Source organism: Bufo gargarizans, chromosome 3, assembly GCF_014858855.1.
Source record: "Bufo gargarizans isolate SCDJY-AF-19 chromosome 3, ASM1485885v1, whole genome shotgun sequence".
NCBI lineage: Eukaryota > Metazoa > Chordata > Amphibia > Anura > Bufonidae > Bufo > Bufo gargarizans.
The window spans coordinates 51,809,060-51,828,701 of NC_058082.1; the positions used below are offsets into that span (position 1 = coordinate 51,809,060).

At 46.9% G+C, this 19,642-nt stretch overlaps 1 protein-coding gene across 1 annotated transcript in view; it reads left to right on the forward strand.

The window, feature by feature from the left end:
- The window catches only part of CKAP2 (cytoskeleton associated protein 2), a 45,093-nt gene that overhangs the window by 5,737 nt on the left and 19,714 nt on the right, over positions 1–19,642 (forward strand). Inside the window, exons 2-6 of the mRNA XM_044287544.1 lie at positions 5,602–5,686; positions 9,136–9,211; positions 10,569–11,233; positions 15,021–15,264; positions 15,448–15,618. Of these exons, the coding sequence (XP_044143479.1) occupies positions 5,602–5,686; positions 9,136–9,211; positions 10,569–11,233; positions 15,021–15,264; positions 15,448–15,618 (1,241 nt within the window). The remainder of the gene's footprint in view (positions 1–5,601; positions 5,687–9,135; positions 9,212–10,568; positions 11,234–15,020; positions 15,265–15,447; positions 15,619–19,642) is intronic.

The window sequence follows — 19,642 nt, forward strand, 5'->3', positions numbered from 1 at the left end:
GCAGTGCTGGTACTAGGTCCAGGAAGGGCTGGGCTGCTGGTGTATGCCTCACCACGTAATCCGACAGCACCAGCCCCACTCTGCTGCTCTTGAAGCGGATCCTGCGCAACCTGCGGTCTAGCGACACGGGGCCGGGTACGCCTGGTGCTATCAGGGACCTCAGCCTCCTCGTCCGAACTTTGGGTCAGAGAGCCACTGCTTTCTACAGGTTCGTATTCTGACCCGCTGGATTCATCAGATGAGGGTTCCCACTCCTCATCCGACTGGGTCAGAAGCCTGTAGGCCTCTTCAGAAGAATACCCCATGTTAGACATGTGGGCAACTAAATTTCAGGGTATTCCCTGAGACTACCCAAGAAAAAAAAAGCAAGCCTGTCTTACAAATGGGAGGCTAGCGAAGTACCGGAGGCTGCTGCGGTTGATAAAAAATATCAAAACTGATTTTTTTTTATCCCCGCAGTGCGTGTAAAGTGAATGTGCAGCGATCAAAAAAAAAAAATTTTTTTTTTGTCACTGCGGTGGGGCGGGCGTGGGTGTACGCACGTGTGGGCGACCGATCAGGCCTGATCGGGCAAACACTGCGTTTTGGGTGGAGGGCGAACTAAAGTGACACTAGTACAATTATAGATCTGACCGTGATCAGTTTTGATCACTTCCAGATACTATAAAAGTACAAATGCTGATTAGCGATACGCTAATCAGCGAATAACGGACTGCGGTGCGGTGGGCTGGGCGCTAACCGATCCCTAAACTACCTAACCAAGGGGCCTAAACTATACTGAAACCTAACGGTCAATAACAGTGAAAAAAAAAAGTGACAGTTTGCACTGATCACTTTTTTCCTTTCACTAGTGATTGACAGGGGGGATAAAAGGGGTGATCAAAGGGTTAATTGGGGTGATCTGGGGGCTAAGTGTGGTGTAGTGGGTACTCACAGTAATGATGTGTGCTCCTCTGCTCCTCTGCTGGAACCAACCGACCAAAAGAAGGAGCAGAGGAGCACAGCAGCCATATAACCCCATCATATTTACTAATATGTGGGGTTAAATGGCTGCTGATTGGTTTTTTTGAAAATCAGCAGCCTGCCAGCCAATGATCGTGGCCGGCAGGCTGCTGACGAAATACTCTGCAGTGAAATGCCGGCCCGCGATGCGCATGCGCGGGCCGGCTGTGACGTAATCTCGCGTCTCGCGAGAAGACGCGCCGATGCGTCCAGGAGGAACTAATCAACCACCTCCCGGACGCATCGGTGCATACAGCGGTCGGGAGGTGGTTAAATTGAATATATGTATGTAGTGCAGTAGGTCTAATGTGTTATGTACCACTTGCGCAGGGGGGGGTGAGAGATTAGGGGCACACTTTGCCCAGGGGCCCATCGGGGGATTCCCCTGTGGGCCAGTCCGAGCCTGCCTTGGAAAGGGTTTCTGTTGCCAGAATTAACCCTCTTAAACTGGCTGACTTTAGCAATGTACGATGTCAGCAGAATCCAACTCTGCTATTTTTATAATATGCAAATCAGCCTCTAGGAGTGGGCGGGGCGTTGCTCCCAGAGGCTCCGCTCTCCCGCCTCATTCCACGCCCTGTGTTCTGTCATTCTGCTGGCCCTTATCAAGATGTGAGTCCCTGCAAATCCTCCAATCACAATCCTGTGGGTGCAAATGTAGCGGGTCCTGGGCATCTCCTCTGCTCTTCCACAGGCAGATCACTGTGCCCAGGATCCAGGGGAAGCTGGTTATGCCGATGAGCTTGACCATGGAGCGGGCGCTGCCCCAAGACGAGGTGCTGTGGGCACAGGCGCCGAGCCTCTTGGACATGGCGATATCTATGGCCATGAGGGAGTTCCAGGCAATTCCTTTAAAGGACGGTTTGAGAAGCATGCAGTCCTCCTCCGCCAGGACCCATCTACATCTGCACCCGCAGGATACGGATTGGAGGATTTGCAGGGGTGTGTGAGGCTGCTGATTGGTGGATTTCCTCACATCTCGATAAGGTCCACCAGAATGACAGAACACCCTGCCGTCCTTGATTGACAGGCCGGCGTTCAGTCAGAAAACCTTACCTCGTCAGATTGCCTAACCCCACGTGACTTCCGGAGGTGTGCGCCTCTGCGCAAGCGCAGTACCAGGGCATGGGTGAGGTAAAATTACAGTGAGCGTTGGCTCATGGACGCCGCACGTGCTCTCTCAGGGGTAAGGAGATCTGAAGGTCTTTTGTCTTGTTAAATCTTCGTACCCTCACACTGCGCACGAGCGGATTGTAAAATCTCCTTACCATCACTACACAGGTAAGGAGATTTAACAAGACAAAAGACCTTCAGATCTCCTTACCCCTGAGAGCGCACGTGCGGTGTCCGTGCGCGCGTCCATGAGCCAACGCTCACTGTAATTTTACCTCACCCATGCCCTGGTGCAGGTGAACACCCCCGGAAGTCATGTGGGGTAAGGAAATCTGACGAGGTAAGGTTTTCTGACAGAACACCGGCCCTGTGTGCTGGGTGAACGGCGCAGGCGCAAGATTTACCCAGCACATGGGGCCGGCAGGAGAAGATGAACGCTGGCCTGTCAATCAAGGACGGCAGGGCTGAGGTGGGAGAACGGAGCGTCAAGGAGCAATGCCCCCCCCCCCCCCCCCGCTCCTAGAGGCTAATTTGCATATTACAAAAGTAAGAATTGTGCATTAGGGGGGGTCATCAACAAACATAAAAATAGCAGAGTTGGATTCTGCTGACAATGTACATTGCTAAAGTCAGCCAGCTTAAGAGGGTTATTCTGGTGACGGAAACCTTTTAGGCAATTGGCGTTTATCATGTAGACAAGGTTAATACAAGGCTCTTACTAATGTATTGTGATTGTCCATATTGTCTCCTTTGCTGATTTGATTCATATTTTTTCATCACATTATATACTTCTTGTTTCCATGGTTACGACCACCCTGCAATTCATCAGTGGTGGACGTGCTGCTCTTTTAAAGGGGTTGTATCATCTCAGACACTGTTGGTACGGGACCCACACCACTCTTTAGAACGGAGCCCACAAAGTAAAGAAGGGTCCATGTGCAGCTGCCCTACATTTGATTCCATGGGACTGCTGAAAATAGCAGAGCGTGCTTCTCGGCTATTTTTGGCACTGCCATAGGAATGAATGGAGGGCATGATGCACCCTCCTTTACTTTGCGGGCTCCGTCCTAAGGATAGGTGTGGGTCCCACCTCTGGGACCCGCACTTATCAGACCTATCCTAGCGATGTGCCCCCAATGTCTGAGGTAATCCAACCCCTTTAAAGGGAATCTGTCACCTCCCCTAAGCCAAAAAACGATTTTAAAGCAGCCATGCAGCACAGCTTACCTGGATTAGGCTGTGCTCTTTTAGCTTGAAATCCGTCCAGCAGTTACTGCAAAAAACGACTTTGATTGATATGTAAATGTGTCCTGAAGGTGCCCAGAGGGGCGTTTTGCTCATCTTAGAGAGCCCAGTACCGCCCCTCTTTCAGTGCCCAGCCCGCCTTCCTTGTACTGTCTAACCGCCGCCCCCAGCCTGCCACAGCCTCTCCTCCCTCTCCTCCCCCTCCCTCACGCCGAACGAACTCTCGCACAGGCGCAGTACCCACTGAGGGCTGCGCCTGTGCGATCAGCAGGAGACTGAGGGCAGCAGCTTCATCTTCGTCACTGGGCATGCGCCGAGCCCAGTGACGTCCGATGCTCGCTCTTCCCTCAGTCAGCAGGGAAGAGCGAGCATCGGACGTCACTGGGCTCAGCGCATGCCCAGTGACGAGGATGAAGCTGCTGCCCTCAGTCTCCTGCTGATCGCACAGGCGCAGCCCTCAGTGGGTACTGCGCCTGTGCGAGAGTTCGTTCGGTGGGAGGGGGAGGAGAGGGAGGAGAGGCTGGGGGCAGCGGTTAGACAGTACAAGGAAGGCGGGCTGGGCACTGAAAGAGGGGCGGTACTGGGCTCTCTAAGAGGAACAAAACGCCCCTCTGGGCACCTTCAGGACACATTTACATATCAATCAAAGTCGTTTTTTGCAGTAACTGCTGGACGGATTTCAAGATAAAAGAGCACAGCCTAATCCAGGTAAGCTGTGCTTCATGGCTGCTTTAAAATCGTTTTTGGGCTTAGGGGAGGTGACAGAATCCCTTTAATAATCAATATTCCCCATAACAGGTCATATACCGGATAAGTGCACAGGGTATAAGGGTTCACATCACAGTTTCTGCACTGCTGCGCTATAGGAGCAGAACAATGAAAATAGAGGAAACCATTTCCGTAAAATAACTGAAACAAATGGCTCCCAACAGACTCCATTCACGATAATGGGATCTGATGGGTTTCTACTAGATCACTTTCACATATGGATTTCTGCTGGTTCTGGCAGGGAATCCGCAAAAACGCATCTGGTCAATAATACAACCATCTGCCTCCATTCAGAACCGAATCCGGTTGTATTATCGCCAAAATGAACAAGACTGATCCGGCACTTAGACCATTGTAAGTCAATGGGCGCCGGATCCATTGTTATTGTGTCGGGGGCGGGGAAGCAGAACCGGCACCATTGACTTACATTGTTTTTCATACCGGATCCATCTTGATCCCATCCCATTCCATGCTGCACACAAAAACGTATGCCAACATGGGAATGCAATAAAACAGAATGCATTCTGGTGCTCTCCGTTCCGGTTTGTTCAGTTTTGTCCCCATTGAAAATGAATGGGGACAAAACGGAAGTGTTTTCCTTCAGTTTTGGGGCCCTATGCCAGATCTCACAACCGGAAAGGAAAATGCAGATGTGAAAGTAGCCTTAAAATTTTTTTTTCACGGAATCTGCAATGGAGGCCTCTAATGTGAATGAAGCTTAACTTTCCAGTATCCTGACATTTGGATGTTGGATTCCGTGTAAAGTCTCTCCCTAAGTTAATCTATTCCACACTGAATCCTGACCCATTCATTTCTATGGGGCTGTGTACATGAGCGTTGTTTTTCACGCATCAGTTCTGCGTTGCTTGAGAATCGCAGCATGTTCTATATTCGGCATTTTTCACGCAGCCCTGGCCCCATAGAAGTGAATGAGGCTTCAGTGAAAAACGCATTGCATCCGTAAACAAGTGCGGGTGCGATGCGTATTTCACTGATGGTTGCTAGAAGATGTTGTTTGTAAACCTTCAGTTTTTTTTATCACACGTGTGAGAAACGCGTCAAAACGCATTGCACCTGTGTGGAAAAAAACTGAACGCGATCGTTGACAGAACCTGCTTGCAAAATGGTGCGAGTTTCACTGAACGCATCCAGACCTAATCCGTCATGCTCGTGTGAAAGGGGCCCAGGGCCCTCACTTATTTTCATCCAGACCCACAATGTGCTTACTGGGTTCCCTACTCCAAAGGCAAAATGTTGTGCACAGGTGAATACAAGTAGATGACCTGCTCAGCGTTAGTCATTGCATGGTGAGGATGGGGGTGCAGGCGATGTGGGCAACTCCCCTGATTGGTAGAAGTCCAGGAAGTCGGGGGCCCACCTCTTAGACATTGATAGCATACACTTGGGTATAGGAAAACCCTTTAAAGCAAGTATGTCCCATTAATGTAACTATTCTTTTGGTTTTCATTTCAGAAGAAAAAAAGAAACTGGAGATTTTTGTAGCCAGAAGAGCAGCTTCTCAGAAGCGGAGTGCGCCAGACAAGCAGCCGGAAATCAGGTTGGTCATCTCTACCTAGCCTTTATCCGTTCCCTGCAATGCGCACAGTGGCCTAGACTTGCTAATGTGCCAGCGCCAATAGCCGGTCTAGACCGGTTGCACAATTTGGTGCATCTTGGGTTTCTATACTTTTTCCTGATGTCCTTGGCAAGGGGACAGGACCAGAGATGTGCCACTATTCTGGCATAAAAGTGACAGTAAGCCGACCAATATACATGCATCAAACTTCTCATCCAGCCTGAGATAAACCTGGTGCAGGTCTACACAGCCTGTCTGAAGCTGGATTTCCACGCTTCTTCCTGACAGCCGGCTGCTCATTCAGGGATAGGAGACCGCTGTATTTACATGTAGTGATCACCTCCACAGTATGAGGACCAGGGAACGCTATTGGGATCCCTCGTCCTCATACAGATTCATGGTTTCTGAGCTGTTTAGGCCGCACAATCTGCTGCCCGCAAGCCATGATCAGTGGTGCCCACATGAATGTCAGTCAGAAATGACATCGGATATTGATTGAAGGTGTTTGCGCGGTGTTCTTGGCAGTGCAGCCACTTCACGTTGGGAAAAAGTTAGGATTTCAGCTCATTGACCCTGCCAGTGACATGCCAGACGCGTGTGGTGGATTTCTCCTTTAGCTTGTGCTAGATTTTTGGAACTTGCACACCTTTGAAATTTGGTCACGTGGATTCATACAGCTTATTCTATGGATGTGTTGTACCTGGAACACCTGTAGGCCATTAGACAAGAGACTGTAAATTTAGGCTACTTTCACACTAGCGTTTTTTGAGGATCCGTCATGGAGCTGCAAAAACGATTCCATTGCAATAACGGATCCAGTTGTATTATGTCTTCTATAGCCATGACGTTTTCTATTGTCTGAGAAAATGGATCCGTCTTGCTCCGCACCACGTGGCGGACAGAAAAAACGCTGCAAGCAGCGTTTTGGTGTCTGCCTTCAGAGCGGAATGGAGACTGATCGGAGACAAACTGATGCATTCTGAGCGGATCCTTTTCTATTCAGAATGCATTAGGGCAAAACTGATCTGTTTTGGACCGCTTGTGAGAGCCCTGGACGGATCTCCCAAACGGAAAGCCAAAACGCAAGTCTGAAAGTAGCCCTTTTTTTTCCTTCTTAAGACCTTATTTTGGGTCTGCGTCCGATCCACATTTATTTTTTATTTTTATTTCTATGGTTCTGGGGGAAAAATGCATACGGAACACATACTGTGCCCTCCTCCACCATGCCGGCTAGACCTGCAAAAAGGGAAGCATACTTACCCGCTCCCTGGCATCTGCATCATCACTCTCAACATCCGCTTTGACTCGACACAAAGGGAGCAGGTGACCCCTGCAGCCAAGTCAATTGGTGATGCAAGGGGGGTAACCCTGCAGAGGCTGGGCAGCAGTTAAGTATGTTTCCTTTTCAGCAGTTCTGGACAGGAGGGAGATTTCGGGGGGGGGGAAAAGTGACCAAAGCCTTAAAAGTCGCCAAAAGCAAATCTCAGTCCTGTCAAATTGATTTCTCCCTTGCAGTTAAAGGGGTTGTCCGAGTTATGAAAAAAAAAATATAGCACTGAAAATCTGATGGGCAGCAATATATAACTAAGCTAAGCAAGTTTTATGCAAAAAAATATATATTTCCTCATTTCCCTGGTTCTTTTCTGGCCCTTTGTTTACATGCAATAAAAACACTCTGCCCCTCCCCCCGGCATTGCTAAGGGAGTGAATACAAGAGCTGCCCTGAGTGACATGTCTGCCTGCTGGGAGACTCTGCAGCATGTTGTATGTCTAGGACTACAAGTCCCAGCTGTATAATGACACTGCTAAAGGAGTGGATACAAGAGCTGCCCTGAGTGACATGTCTGACTGCTGGGAGAATCAACAGCAACTTGTATGTGTAGAACTGCAAATCCCACTGCTAATACACACAGGATCTTCCCCCTACCTTCTTGTGCAATGCTCTCTAGTCTGTCAGCTCCTGTGCCCACAATTGTCACTGCCTGCAGCTAGCCAGTCTGTGCAGCTGAAGGGGTTAAAGGGAGTCTGTCATCAAAGCTTCCCCTTTTTAACCCTTCCCATAGCTTTCTAGCAGCCTTAGGCCTCGTTCACACGTCAGTGTTCGGTCAGTGATTTCCATCAGTGATTTGTGAGCCAAAACCAGGTGCAGCTCTAAACACAGAACAGGAGCAGATCTTTCCCTTCTACCTCATGTCTGTGGAGGCTCCACTTCTGGTTTTGGCTCACAAATCACTGATGGAAATCACTGACCAAACACTGAAGTGTGAACAAGGCCTTACAGTTAATAAAAACGTTACCTTTATGATCAATCCTGGACTTCTAAAACCGTAAAAAAACAACTTAGTAGCCTATGCAAATGAGGGCTCGCAAGTGCCTAGGGGCGGCATTACCCTCGTAGGTGCCCAGCTAGCTCAGCCTTATCGTCGCTTCCGCCCGCTTATCTACCTACTTCTTGTTTCGCCAAGATCCTGCGCCTGGGCATCGCAGTGCGGATGCGCCGGCCGACAGACTGAGTGCGCAGGTGTGGGATCTTGGCGACACAAAAAGTAAGTAGATGGGCGGGCGGAAGCGACGATAAGGCTGAGCTAGCTGGGCACCTACGAGGGTAACGCTGCCCCTGAGCACTTGCGAGCCCTCATTTGCATATGCTACTAAGTTGGTTTTTGACGGTTTTAGAAGTCCAGGATTGCTCATAAAGGTAACGTTTTTATTAACTGTAGGCTGCTAGAAGGCTATGGGAAGGGTTAAAAAGGTAAAACTTTGATGACTGACTCCCTTTAAGAATCCTAGGAGAGAGCAGACAGCCCGCAGTGAAGGGGGGGCGTGGCCAGCACAGTGACGTCTCGTTTACAGGCTTGTAAACTAACTTTATCAGAGCAGGGAGAGAAGCTGACATCACAGGTCATGTGACCCTCAGTGAAATCGGATAAACCAGGCACTGCAGATAAAGTGAGTTAATTGGAAAGCTGTTACATTTGCTTAGTTAGGAACATAGAACAACAAAATAACTGACAACCCCTTTAACTGACAAGTGAGGGCACTGCACGCCAGTGCAGATTTAAAAACTGAAAATCTGTGCACTTTTTCTTGAAGATTTGATGCGGTTTTGCCACAGATCTTCCCCTTCCATTAAGAATGGTGATATCCACACCAAAAATTACCCCAATAGTTGACATATTGGGGATGTCTAAAGCCACACGTCAGGTCTGTTTTCACATGGAGGAAAGAAGCAAAGTGAACTTGAGATTTGTCTGATCCCATACACTTTGCTGGTACTGTATTACACTGCAGGTTTTCTGTGCGAGAAACAAACATGCGTAACCTGCGTCTTGTTCAGGGGAAATCATTCACTTTCCTCTTCCTGGCGATTACATGTAGGTTTGTGTGTCGGTATATGCAGCCTGAGTTTTATTTGTTGCTAACTCTCGCAGGTCCCCATTAATGGAAAGGTCCAACAGGGATCTTCAAAAGAAGTCTGAGCAGGTCAAGCCCTTAAAGAAGAAAATGGTAAGATGTCTGTATAGAACTATTTTGCAACCAAAAGCATAATAATTACAGTGTTGAAAGATTAACCAGAGTACATGCTACGTTTCTATTACATTATGTGTGTATAGCATTGTAAGGCCCCATGCACACGGCCGTTGTTCACGGCCGTGTGCGGGCCGTGGAACCGCGGCCTGGATCCCTTCCTGTGAGCTGGAGCGCACGGCGTCACTGGTTGCTATGACGCCGTGCGCTCCCTGCTGCCGCCGCAATACAGTACTACACTGGTATGATCTATACCAGTGTGTTACTGTACTGTGCCGGCAGCAGGGGGCGCACGGCGTCATAGCAACCAGTGACGCCGTGCGCTCCAGCTCACAGGAAGGGATCCAGGCCGCGGTTCCACGGCCCGCACACGGCCGTGAACAACGGCCGTGTGCATGGGGCCTAAGGCTAAGTTCACACGGCAAAATCAGTAGCAGATCAGCAGCTGAAAACACGTTGTTTTTAGTGGCACATTTTCTAAATTGGTGGCGATTTTAGGGGAGAATTTACAAGCATTTTAGAAGAGTTTTTGGTTGAGAATTTAGAAGAATCTTTGGCAGTGTTTTTCACATGCTGCCCTTGGGCGGGAGAATTCAGAAGCGTTTTTGGTGGAAATGCTGCTAAAAACACTTAAAACTGTTAACTTTATTTAATTTTTTTTTTTCTGCTCCCTTGACTTTAATATAATCCGCTTCTAAGAAGTAACATGCCACTTCAGAAGTGGATCTCAATTTAGTGGTGGAAAACAGACGTTTTTGCTGTCATAAAAAAAAAGAATTGTATAATGAAAAAAAAAAACTGAGGGATTGACACAGAAAGTATTGGAATATTTTATTTTATTCAAGCATAACTTTATTTGCATAAAACGGGTTGAGGTTTCGGCCTGCACACGAATATGTGCTGCCCTTTGCTGTATTGCGGACCGCATTTGCGGATCCACAATACACGGGCGCCGTTCCGTTGGCATACCGCATCACTGATGTGGACCCATTCACTTAATTGGTCCGCAAATCCGGAGATGCGGAATGGTGTGGAACGGGAGCACTACGGAGTGCTTCCTTGGGGGTTTTGTCCTTTTACTTCCATTCTGCAAAAAGATAGGACATCTTTTTGTGGATCGCAGACCCATTAAAGTGAATGGGTCCGCAATCTTCTTCCCCACGATCGGTGTTCGTGCATTGCGGGCCACAGCACAGCCACGGGGCTCACACATTCGTGTGCAGGAGGCCTTACTCAGCAGTTTTCATTGTATAACCTAGAATGACAAGAGATTATGATAAATTAGTACAGTTACGTTAATTACTATTTATTGGGTATATGATTTCCTCTCTTCAAGGCTGAACCGGTAAATAAAGAGAACATTAGGCCAGCTGTGAACAAAGATGGTAAAAGTGTGACTTTTACCCAGTCCTTCCTAAAAACAAAAAATATTAAAGAAAAGCAAATTAATGAGAAGGTAAAACCTGAGTCTACAAAAGACGAAGCAAAACTGCCAACTAAACCTGTTCTTGGTACTTATCGGGGGAAAATCGTCCAATCTAAAATTAATTCTTTCCGTAAAAACCATGAAAATAATATTCCTGAGCCGAAGAAGACTGTGGCTGAAAGTCAAGAAAAGAGACCACAACCCTCTGCATCTGCCCCTGCTAAGGCCATGGTGAGACCAGCTGCCAATAGCATTAAATCAAAGCGGCCTGTCATCCCACCAGTCTCCTCGCAGATAAGACCGTCCACAACTCTGACCAAGAGCAAGGCAGAGCTGGTGACTGTACGGAGAACCACACAAGTTCTGGTCCAACAGAAGCCAGTACAACAGAAGGTGCAGACTGTTAAACCTACATTGAAAAATGAGGCTGTGAAGAAAAACCCAATGACTCAAAGTAAAAAAAGTTCATCTGGACCTGCGAAAACCCTGCTAGAACCGCAGAAAAACAAGCCAGCCCTTCAGCTGCCAACAGCTAGCAAATTCTCCAGACCCAAAGAGTCAGCTGAAGAACGGAAGTACGTAACTGATATGTATGTGTGCAGTGTGGGTGGGAATGAGGACATGGCAGGCGGGCTACACAACCGAACACTGTAAGGAGGGGTTCAGACATGCATGGTTTTGGAGGCTTTTTTCCAATGTGGTTATTCATAAAAACAAAACAAAAATCCTCCAATGTAATATTTAGAATAGCTGTGAACTGGATTTTCTCGTTAATATCATTGGGACACAGCACCATGGGTATACACCCAGCTACCATTAGGAGGCGACACTAGATATCAAAAAAGTTGGCTCCGACCAGGTGGGCTATAACCTCTCCACAGACACTAGGCCAATCAGTTTTAGTCTAGTGTCCGTAGGAGGCAGACATGACTTGCTGTTTAGTTTTTTGTTTTTGCAGGTCTTGCTGCTTTATTCCTTTTTCTTTTCTTCTGCAGGATGGGGCTCCATCGTGGATATCCACTTTGGTTGCACCCCCTGCAGGGGTGTACTTTGAGTACCTCGCCGGTCACCCAGTCCCCCATTACTGCATCCGCAGTGGCATGCCGGTAATCCCACGTAAGTGTGAGTTTGCCAAAGGGGTGACCCTGCGGCACCTGAAGACGCCGGACGGTAAGTATTACCCCCTGCGTCCCTGTCCTGTGAGGTCTCGGGTTAGTTCCCCTACTTTGGCCAGGAGTGGGTTTCACTTTATTCGGGGGGCCTGGGAAACCCTTCTCCTGGCCACCCATGCCCCTCCCCCAGCCTTCCCTTTCTACCTTAGTCCCCGGCTTCTGCCGGGACTAGGCCGCATCTTCTCTGACCTGTCCTCAGGTCTCGGGTGTGCATTTTGCCCTGTTTTTTCCCCTCCCTGAGCATCGCTCCTCCTCGGGAGCCCCCCACACCTGTGGTGGTCTTCTTTCCGGAGGGCCCTCTGCCTCCGTGGTTCCGTCCCGCTGACGGCTCACTTTCTCCGGCCGCTTCATTAATCGAGGCCCCGGCCTTTACCTTGACTAGGCCGCATCCTCTCCTGCCCCCTTCTGGCTTCCAGGCCTTTTTTCCTGGCCCCTCCTCTCTGCATTTGGAATGGGTCTCCTCCCTTCAAGCGCGGGCTTTAGCCCCGTGGGCAGAGTTTTCACCTAACTCCGGCTTCAGGGCCTCCATCTTGCCAGCATTAAGGATCATCGCATACAGCCTTCCTGCGCGCTTTTGCGGCTGCTGCAGCACCCCTTGGGGGGACACAGCACCTGAGGTCCGGAAGGACAGCCTCCGGCTGACTGTTTTCTTTTTTTCCGGCTGGCAGTGCTGAGAAGTCCCCCATTCCCAGACCGCCTCCTGGGTCGCCCCTTCCGGGGCAGTGTTATACAGTATCCTAGTCACTACACTTGGGATGGTTGGTTACCATGGCTGATTGTGTGTTTCTCTCCCCCCTCCTTCTTATGGTTGCTACATTTCATTTTTCTTTCGAATTTTTTTTTTTTTTTTTTATTTAAATCTGGCTATTATCGTCCTCATGTGTTCCAGTTCTGTGGACCCTACTTGAGCTACTCATGGCATCTCTGACGCACATGCTCTGTATGACAGCTGCTTCTTTAGGCCGGTTTGGTTCTTTTCCCTTCTTGGTTCACCATAGGCTTGTTTCCCTTTTGAGATTCTAATCTCTCTTCCTGTCTCCCCAGGTTTAAGTCCTGGTATTTCAGAGTTGTTGCTCCGGTTTGCAATTTACATTTCCTTCCCACCCTCGGGGACTTCTTTGGGACGTCCCATGGTGCTGTGTCCCCCAATGATATTAACGAGAAAATTTGATTTTTGTACTCGCCATTTAATCCGTTTCTCGTTTAATTCATTTGGGGACACACATCCCACCCTTTGTTTTCATTCTCTTTCTGTCACCGGGCTGCTGCTCTTCTTTCCCCTTCCCCCGGTCCAGGACATGCTGGTTCTTTGCTTTTGTTTCGCTCTCTCCTACTGCTATTGGTACAAACTGATTAGTGTCTGTGGAGAGGGTATAGCCCACCTGGGCGGGGCCAACCTTTTTGATATCTAGTGTCTCCTCCTAGTGGTAGCTGAGCATATACCCATGGTGCTGTGTCCCCCAATGAATTGAACGAGAAACTGATTTTACAGGGAGTACAAAAAAAATCACATTTTTTTAAGTCTCATTCACAATTTGATATTGAAAACCGCAGAGTGTATATTAGATATAGATACACACCCCTGTTAAAATGTCAGGTTTCTGTGCTGTAAAAAAGAATTGGACAAGATAAATCCTTTCAGAACTTTTTCCACCTTTTTAATGTGACCTATAAACTGTGCAATATGGTTGCATAAGTGTGCACACCCTCTCTTATAGCTGGGGATGTAGCGGTGTTCAAAAATAAGCAATCACATTCAAAATCATGTTAAATAGGAGTCAGCATACACCGGCCATTATTTAAAGTGCCTCTGATTAACCCCACATAAAGTTCAGCTGCTCTAGTTGGTCTTTCCTGAAAAATTTATGGTCCACAGAGAGCTTCCAAAGCATCAGACGTATCTCATTGTTAAAAGGCATCAGTCAGAAGGGTACAAAAGAATTTCCAAGGCATTAGATATACCATGGAACACAGTGAAGACAGTCATCATCAAGTGGAGAAAATATGGCACAACAGTGACATTACCAAGAACTGGATGTCCCTCCAAAATTGATGAAAAGACGAGAAGAAAACTGGTCTGGGAGGCGACCAAGAGGCCTACAGCAACATTAAAGGAGCTGCAGGAATATCTGGCAAGTACTGGCTGTGTGGCACATGTGACAACAATCTCCTGTATTCTTCATATGTCTGGACTATGGGGTAGAGTGGCAAGACAAAAGCCTTTTCTTACGAAGAAAAACATCCAAGCCAGGCTACATTTAGCAAAAACACATCTGAAGTCTCCCAAAAGCATGTGGGAAAAGGTGTTATGGTCTGATGAAACCAAGGTTAAACTTTTTGGCCATAATTCCAAAAGATATGTTTGGCGCAAAAACAACACTGCGCATCACCAAAAGAACACCATACCCACAGTGAAGCATGGTGGTGGCAGCATCATGCCAAGGGGCTGTTTTTCTTCAGCTGGAACTGGGGCCTTAGTTAAGCTAGAGGGAATTATGAACAGTTCCAAATACCAGTCAATATTGGCACAAAACCTTCAGGATTCTGCTAGAAAGCTGAACATGAAGAGGAACTTCATCTTTCAGCAGGACAACGACCCAGAGCATACATCCAAATCAACAAAGGAAAGGCTTCACCCGAAGAAGATTAAAGTTTTGGAATGGCCCAGACAGATCCCAGACCTGAATCGCTGTTGGGTGATCTGAAGAGGGCTGTGCACAGGAGATGCCCTCGCAATCTGACAGATTTGGAGTGTTTTTGCAAAGAAGAGTGGCCCAATCTTGCCAAGTCAAAATGTGCCATGCTGATAGACTCATACCCAAAAAGACTGAGTGCTGTAATAAAATCAAAAGGTGCCTCAACAAAGTATTAGTGTAAGGGTGTGCACACTTATTATTTTATCTTAATATGGTTGCATATTTTTTTTCTTCCCTCCACCTAAAAGATTTCAGTTTGTTTTTCAATTGAGTTGTACAGTTTATAGGTCACATTAAAGGGGGAAAAAGTTCTGAAATGATTTATCTATCTTATGTTTTTACATCACAGAAACCTGACCCTTTAACAGGGGTGTGTAGACTTTTTATATTTTGATATATTTATAGTTCATATGTAGATATACAGTCGACATGCTTACTGCATTAAAAATGAGATGTCTGCCAGACTTGTAATCCTTCATTGTTTGTTGCTTTAGGGCACGTCTGGCAGAATGGAGACAGTCCAAAGGGAAAATGATAAAAAGACCCTCTATGGCCATTGTCATGCCTTCTAAATGCAGCATGCACAAAAAGGAGCCAGAAATTAAAACCGAATTGGAGGAACCAAAGGAGGAAACTCAACAGCTTTACTGGGACACCTTGATGGAAGAGGATGAGCGGGAGCGGTTTACTGTCAAAGTTCAGCAGATGTTTGGAGACTGCCACAAGCTCATAGATGAGGTAACTGTAATTGATGAAAGTCCTCTCCACCAAAGACTGAAAGCAGTAAAATGATGGTGCTGTCACACAGATGGAGATATATATTTCCATTGCTCGGTTTACTTTGCTAAAATACTTCTATAACTGTGCATACATTTTTGCACAAATACAACATATGCCTGACATATTTATGCTTAACCTTAGGGTTGTCCAAGGGAAAAAGTCCTGTCAATACTTGACAAAAAGTTTGAAAATATTCCAGAAGCCAAGAAGCTTTCAGGATACTGGGAATGTCTTGCACGTCTTGAGAAACGGGATGGGCAGCTCTCTAAAGTCATTGCAATCTGTCAGGAGGCTGTGTCTTCTGGTGCACAGGTAAGTGAAACCACAACCCCAATGAATGGTAGGTCATTAATATCAGACCTACCGAGTAAGATACTTGGTCTGACTCCTAGGACCCCCGTCTATCAGCTGTTAGAGGATGGGTGCTCTGTAAGCGTTTGGGCCTCTTCCTAGGCCAGTGACCTCACGGTACATCGGTCACATGGCCTAGGCACAGCTCAGTCCCATTCAAGTGAATGGGGCTGAGCTGCAGTACCAAGCACAGCCACAATACAATATACAGTGGTGTGCAGAGACTGCAGCTTTAACCAGAGCTCCATTGAGCGCAGCCGCCTCTTTAAACAGCTGGGAGGGGCAGGGGTGGAGGGAGTAAGACACCCTCCAATCTGATATTATATATTTTTTTTTTAAATCGGATAATTTTTATTAAAGATTTTCAAGTTTAACCACAGACTGAAAACTGTCCCCCAATCCCCCTCCCCCCAACAGAACCCCTTGGGACAAGAGCAGTTGAATGATGTCTCATCGTAAGGTCTGACATTTCATCACATTAATCATATAAATCACGATGCAGTAAGTCATAATAGTACACATTTGAACAATGTAGTACATCTTTCAAGAGTAAACAGTCAAGTATACAGAATATTAAGTAATCTCATTCCAGAAGTCCTTTAAGGCAACCAATTTAAGTAAACAATCCCCTTATATTTCTTTGCTCACCCTTCCACCCCCTCCTTTACATCCCCCATACACTCGCTCATTCACTCCCTTACACCTGCAGATTATAATGTTGAATCCAGAGTGACCATATCTTTAAAAAAAAAATTAAGTTTTTTTTGGTAGACATAGTTTTCAAGGCTGATCAGCATATGCACCTTTTTCTCTAGTTCACCCACTGATGGCGGTTGTCTATCCAACCAGTGAAATGCTATTACCTTTCTAGCTTGGTATAGTACCCTAATGACAGCCCATCGTTTCTCAGGCATCAATTCTGGAATATCCACACATCCCAATATACACGTCACAATCTCCACACTGAGCTCAACATCAAAGACAGTTCTCACTATCCCTACTACTCCCATCCAATACCTTCTCAGTCTGGGACAATTCCACATTAAGTGTATGAGATCTGCATTCGCCACATCACACCTCGGACAACAGTCATCAGTTCTGTACCCTATTTTTTTTCAATAGGACCGGTGTTTTGTATACTCAGTGTAACAACAGGAGTTGAGACACCCTTTTGAGCTTCACTCACCGCTACCTGGGTGAACTCCTCTAGAACAGTGTCCCATTGCTCCTCCGTTAAATCAGGGGCATCCTTCTTCCATTTATCATATAGCGGGAACTCCTGCTTTTTAAACTGCTTCCATAAGACATGTATAATTTAAAGATAACATTCCCGCTGTACCTCCACTAGACTTCACCAAGTCTATTATTGAATGCTTCTGCGCAGGACGCACTGCAGCTACCTGACCTTGAGCACGTAGAGCATGCTTGAGTTGCAGATCTAAAAAGAATTGGGACTTCTGCAACCCGAATTCCTGCTCTCCAATCTGATATTGATGGCATACCCTATTCGGCTTATGGTACCCCAAGCAAACAGCTAATTTTACTGGGGGAAACAGTGTTTGGGCTGACGGGCACTAAAGGAAATATGTGGAGTTATGTTGTGGCCATACAGATGATTGTTCATTTATCTAACGCACAGACAGCTCAAGTCCACCATAGGCATATGTATGGAAATTGTGTTCATGTGGTAACCCCCATAAAGTGTTTACCTCTGGTAAACAGGTTTGGACAAATCGGTAGCGCAAGGAAAAATCAGCAAAGTTGCAATCTATCAGAAAAATTCCTCTCTACTTACAAGAAGCACATAAATGGGGAAAAAGAATAGGAAGCCAGTGTTAGTTCTGACTTCATTAACTTACTCTCTATTGGTTCTTGCAGTGGATTATGCCCCATCTTTCTAGCACTTTTAACACTGCTGACCTGTGAGTGTAAGGGGTACCTGAATTACCCACAATCCAACACTCACTCCCAATCCTTGATCGCCTTGTAAGAATCGGTGATAGTTCACAGCATTTGCATTCAGAATCGCGCAGAGTGTATTTGGCTACAAGAATCCTACATAAACAAAAAAAATCACATAAAAAACTAAGATTAAAAACATCCTGCACAGTATGATATATAAATGTGCGGCTGGCCATGTTATTGAAGAAAATCACAGAAATCAGATGATAATGCACTTAAAGGGAACCTGTCACCGGTATTTTGTGTATAGAGCTGAGGACATGGGTTGCTAGATGGCCACTAGCACATCCACAATACCCAGTCCCCATAGCTCTGTGTGCTTTTATTGTGTAAAAAAAAAAACGATTTGATACATATGCAAATTAACATGTCATATTTTCAAGCTCTGACACATCTCAGGTTAATTTGCATATGTATCAAATAGTTTTTTACAGATCTATGGGGACTGGGTATTGCAGATGTGCTAGTGGCCATCTAGTAACCCATGTCCTTAGCTCCATACCCAAAATCCCGGTGACAGGTTCCCTTTAATAAAGTAGATGCAAGCATTATATATGGACCAAACCATCACTCTGATGTAATAAAATCTGAGACACTTAGCCAATATATTTTGATCAAAACACATCTGTGCCCGCCTACCAAGCGCCAAGGTGGTCTCAGGTCAGGCGGGTCCTACGCTAAACCTACCTAAGCCATTGGGCTTCTATGTTCAGGAGCGCAGACTCTGCACATATGGTGTGCTGCTCCTAGTCACCTCCATGTGCATCAAGCAACCAATGGGAGGAGGAGCAAGTACACCAGATGTAGCACCTAATCAAGCCGGTCTAGGCGATGGGAAGGTCTGCGCTCCTGAACATAGAAGCCCAATGGCTTAGGCAGGTTTAGCGTAGAACCTGCTTGACCTGAGACCACCTTGGCGCTTGGTAGGCAGGCTCAGATGTGTTTTGATCAAAATATATTGGCTAAGTGTCTCAGATTTTATCAGAGTGAGGGCTTGGTCCATATATAATGCTTGCATCTACTTTACTAAGTGCATAATTATCTTATTTCTGTGTTTGTTTTTTTTTTTTTTTATTTATTTATTTTTTCCTACAAGAATCCTACACTAAAAAAAAAGGAAAGTGTGCACAATTAAAAGTGCCATTAGTATTTAAAGGGTGACGTCACCCGTGATGCAAGGGGGCTGGTCACCGCTGCTCCCTGCTATTTGCTGCATCCCCTGTTTTGATCCATGCGACGGGGAGATGCAGCGGCAGCTGTGTAGGGATCCAGAGTGATGCGAGTGCTGGTGAGTGGGGAAAGTATGATCTATAGGAGGGGCCTGGGCTTTGTGGGTGGCATTTTTAGAATTGGATAACCCATTATACTCTTCTTTTGGGGCAGCTTCTAGCTGCAACCTATGTCCAGAACTACCTTGTGTTTGGAAGCCAAAACAGAGTGGACTTCCAGAGGCGGCAACAAACCTTTCCAGCACAGATAGGGCTAACTGTTAAAGGGGTATTCCGGTAAAGTAACTTAATTTTTTAAAAACTGCATTAAAGGGCATCTGTCACCCCCAAAAGTAATTTTTCATTTTTAGGCTAATTAAAATCCTGTGCAATTATTCAATATATGGCTAGTTTCACACTAGCGTTCGTCGGTCTGCTCGTGAGCTCCGTTTGAAGGAGCTCACGAGCGGACCCGAACGCCTCCGTCCAGCCCTGATACAGTCTGAATGGAGCGGATCCGCTCAGACTGCATCAGTCTGGCGGCGTTCAGCCTCCGCTCCGCTCGCCTCCGCTCCGCTCGCCTCCGCACGGACAGGCGGACAGCTGAACGCTGCTTGCAGCGTTCAGCTGTCCACCTGGCCGTGCGGAGGCGAGCGGATCCGTTCAGACTTACAATGTAAGTCAATGGGAACGGATCCGCTTGAAGAGGTCACCATATGGCTCAATCTTCAAGCGGATCCGTCCCCCATTGACTTTACATTGAAAGTCTGAACGGATCCGCTCAGGCATCTTGCGCACTTAGAAAATTTTCTAAG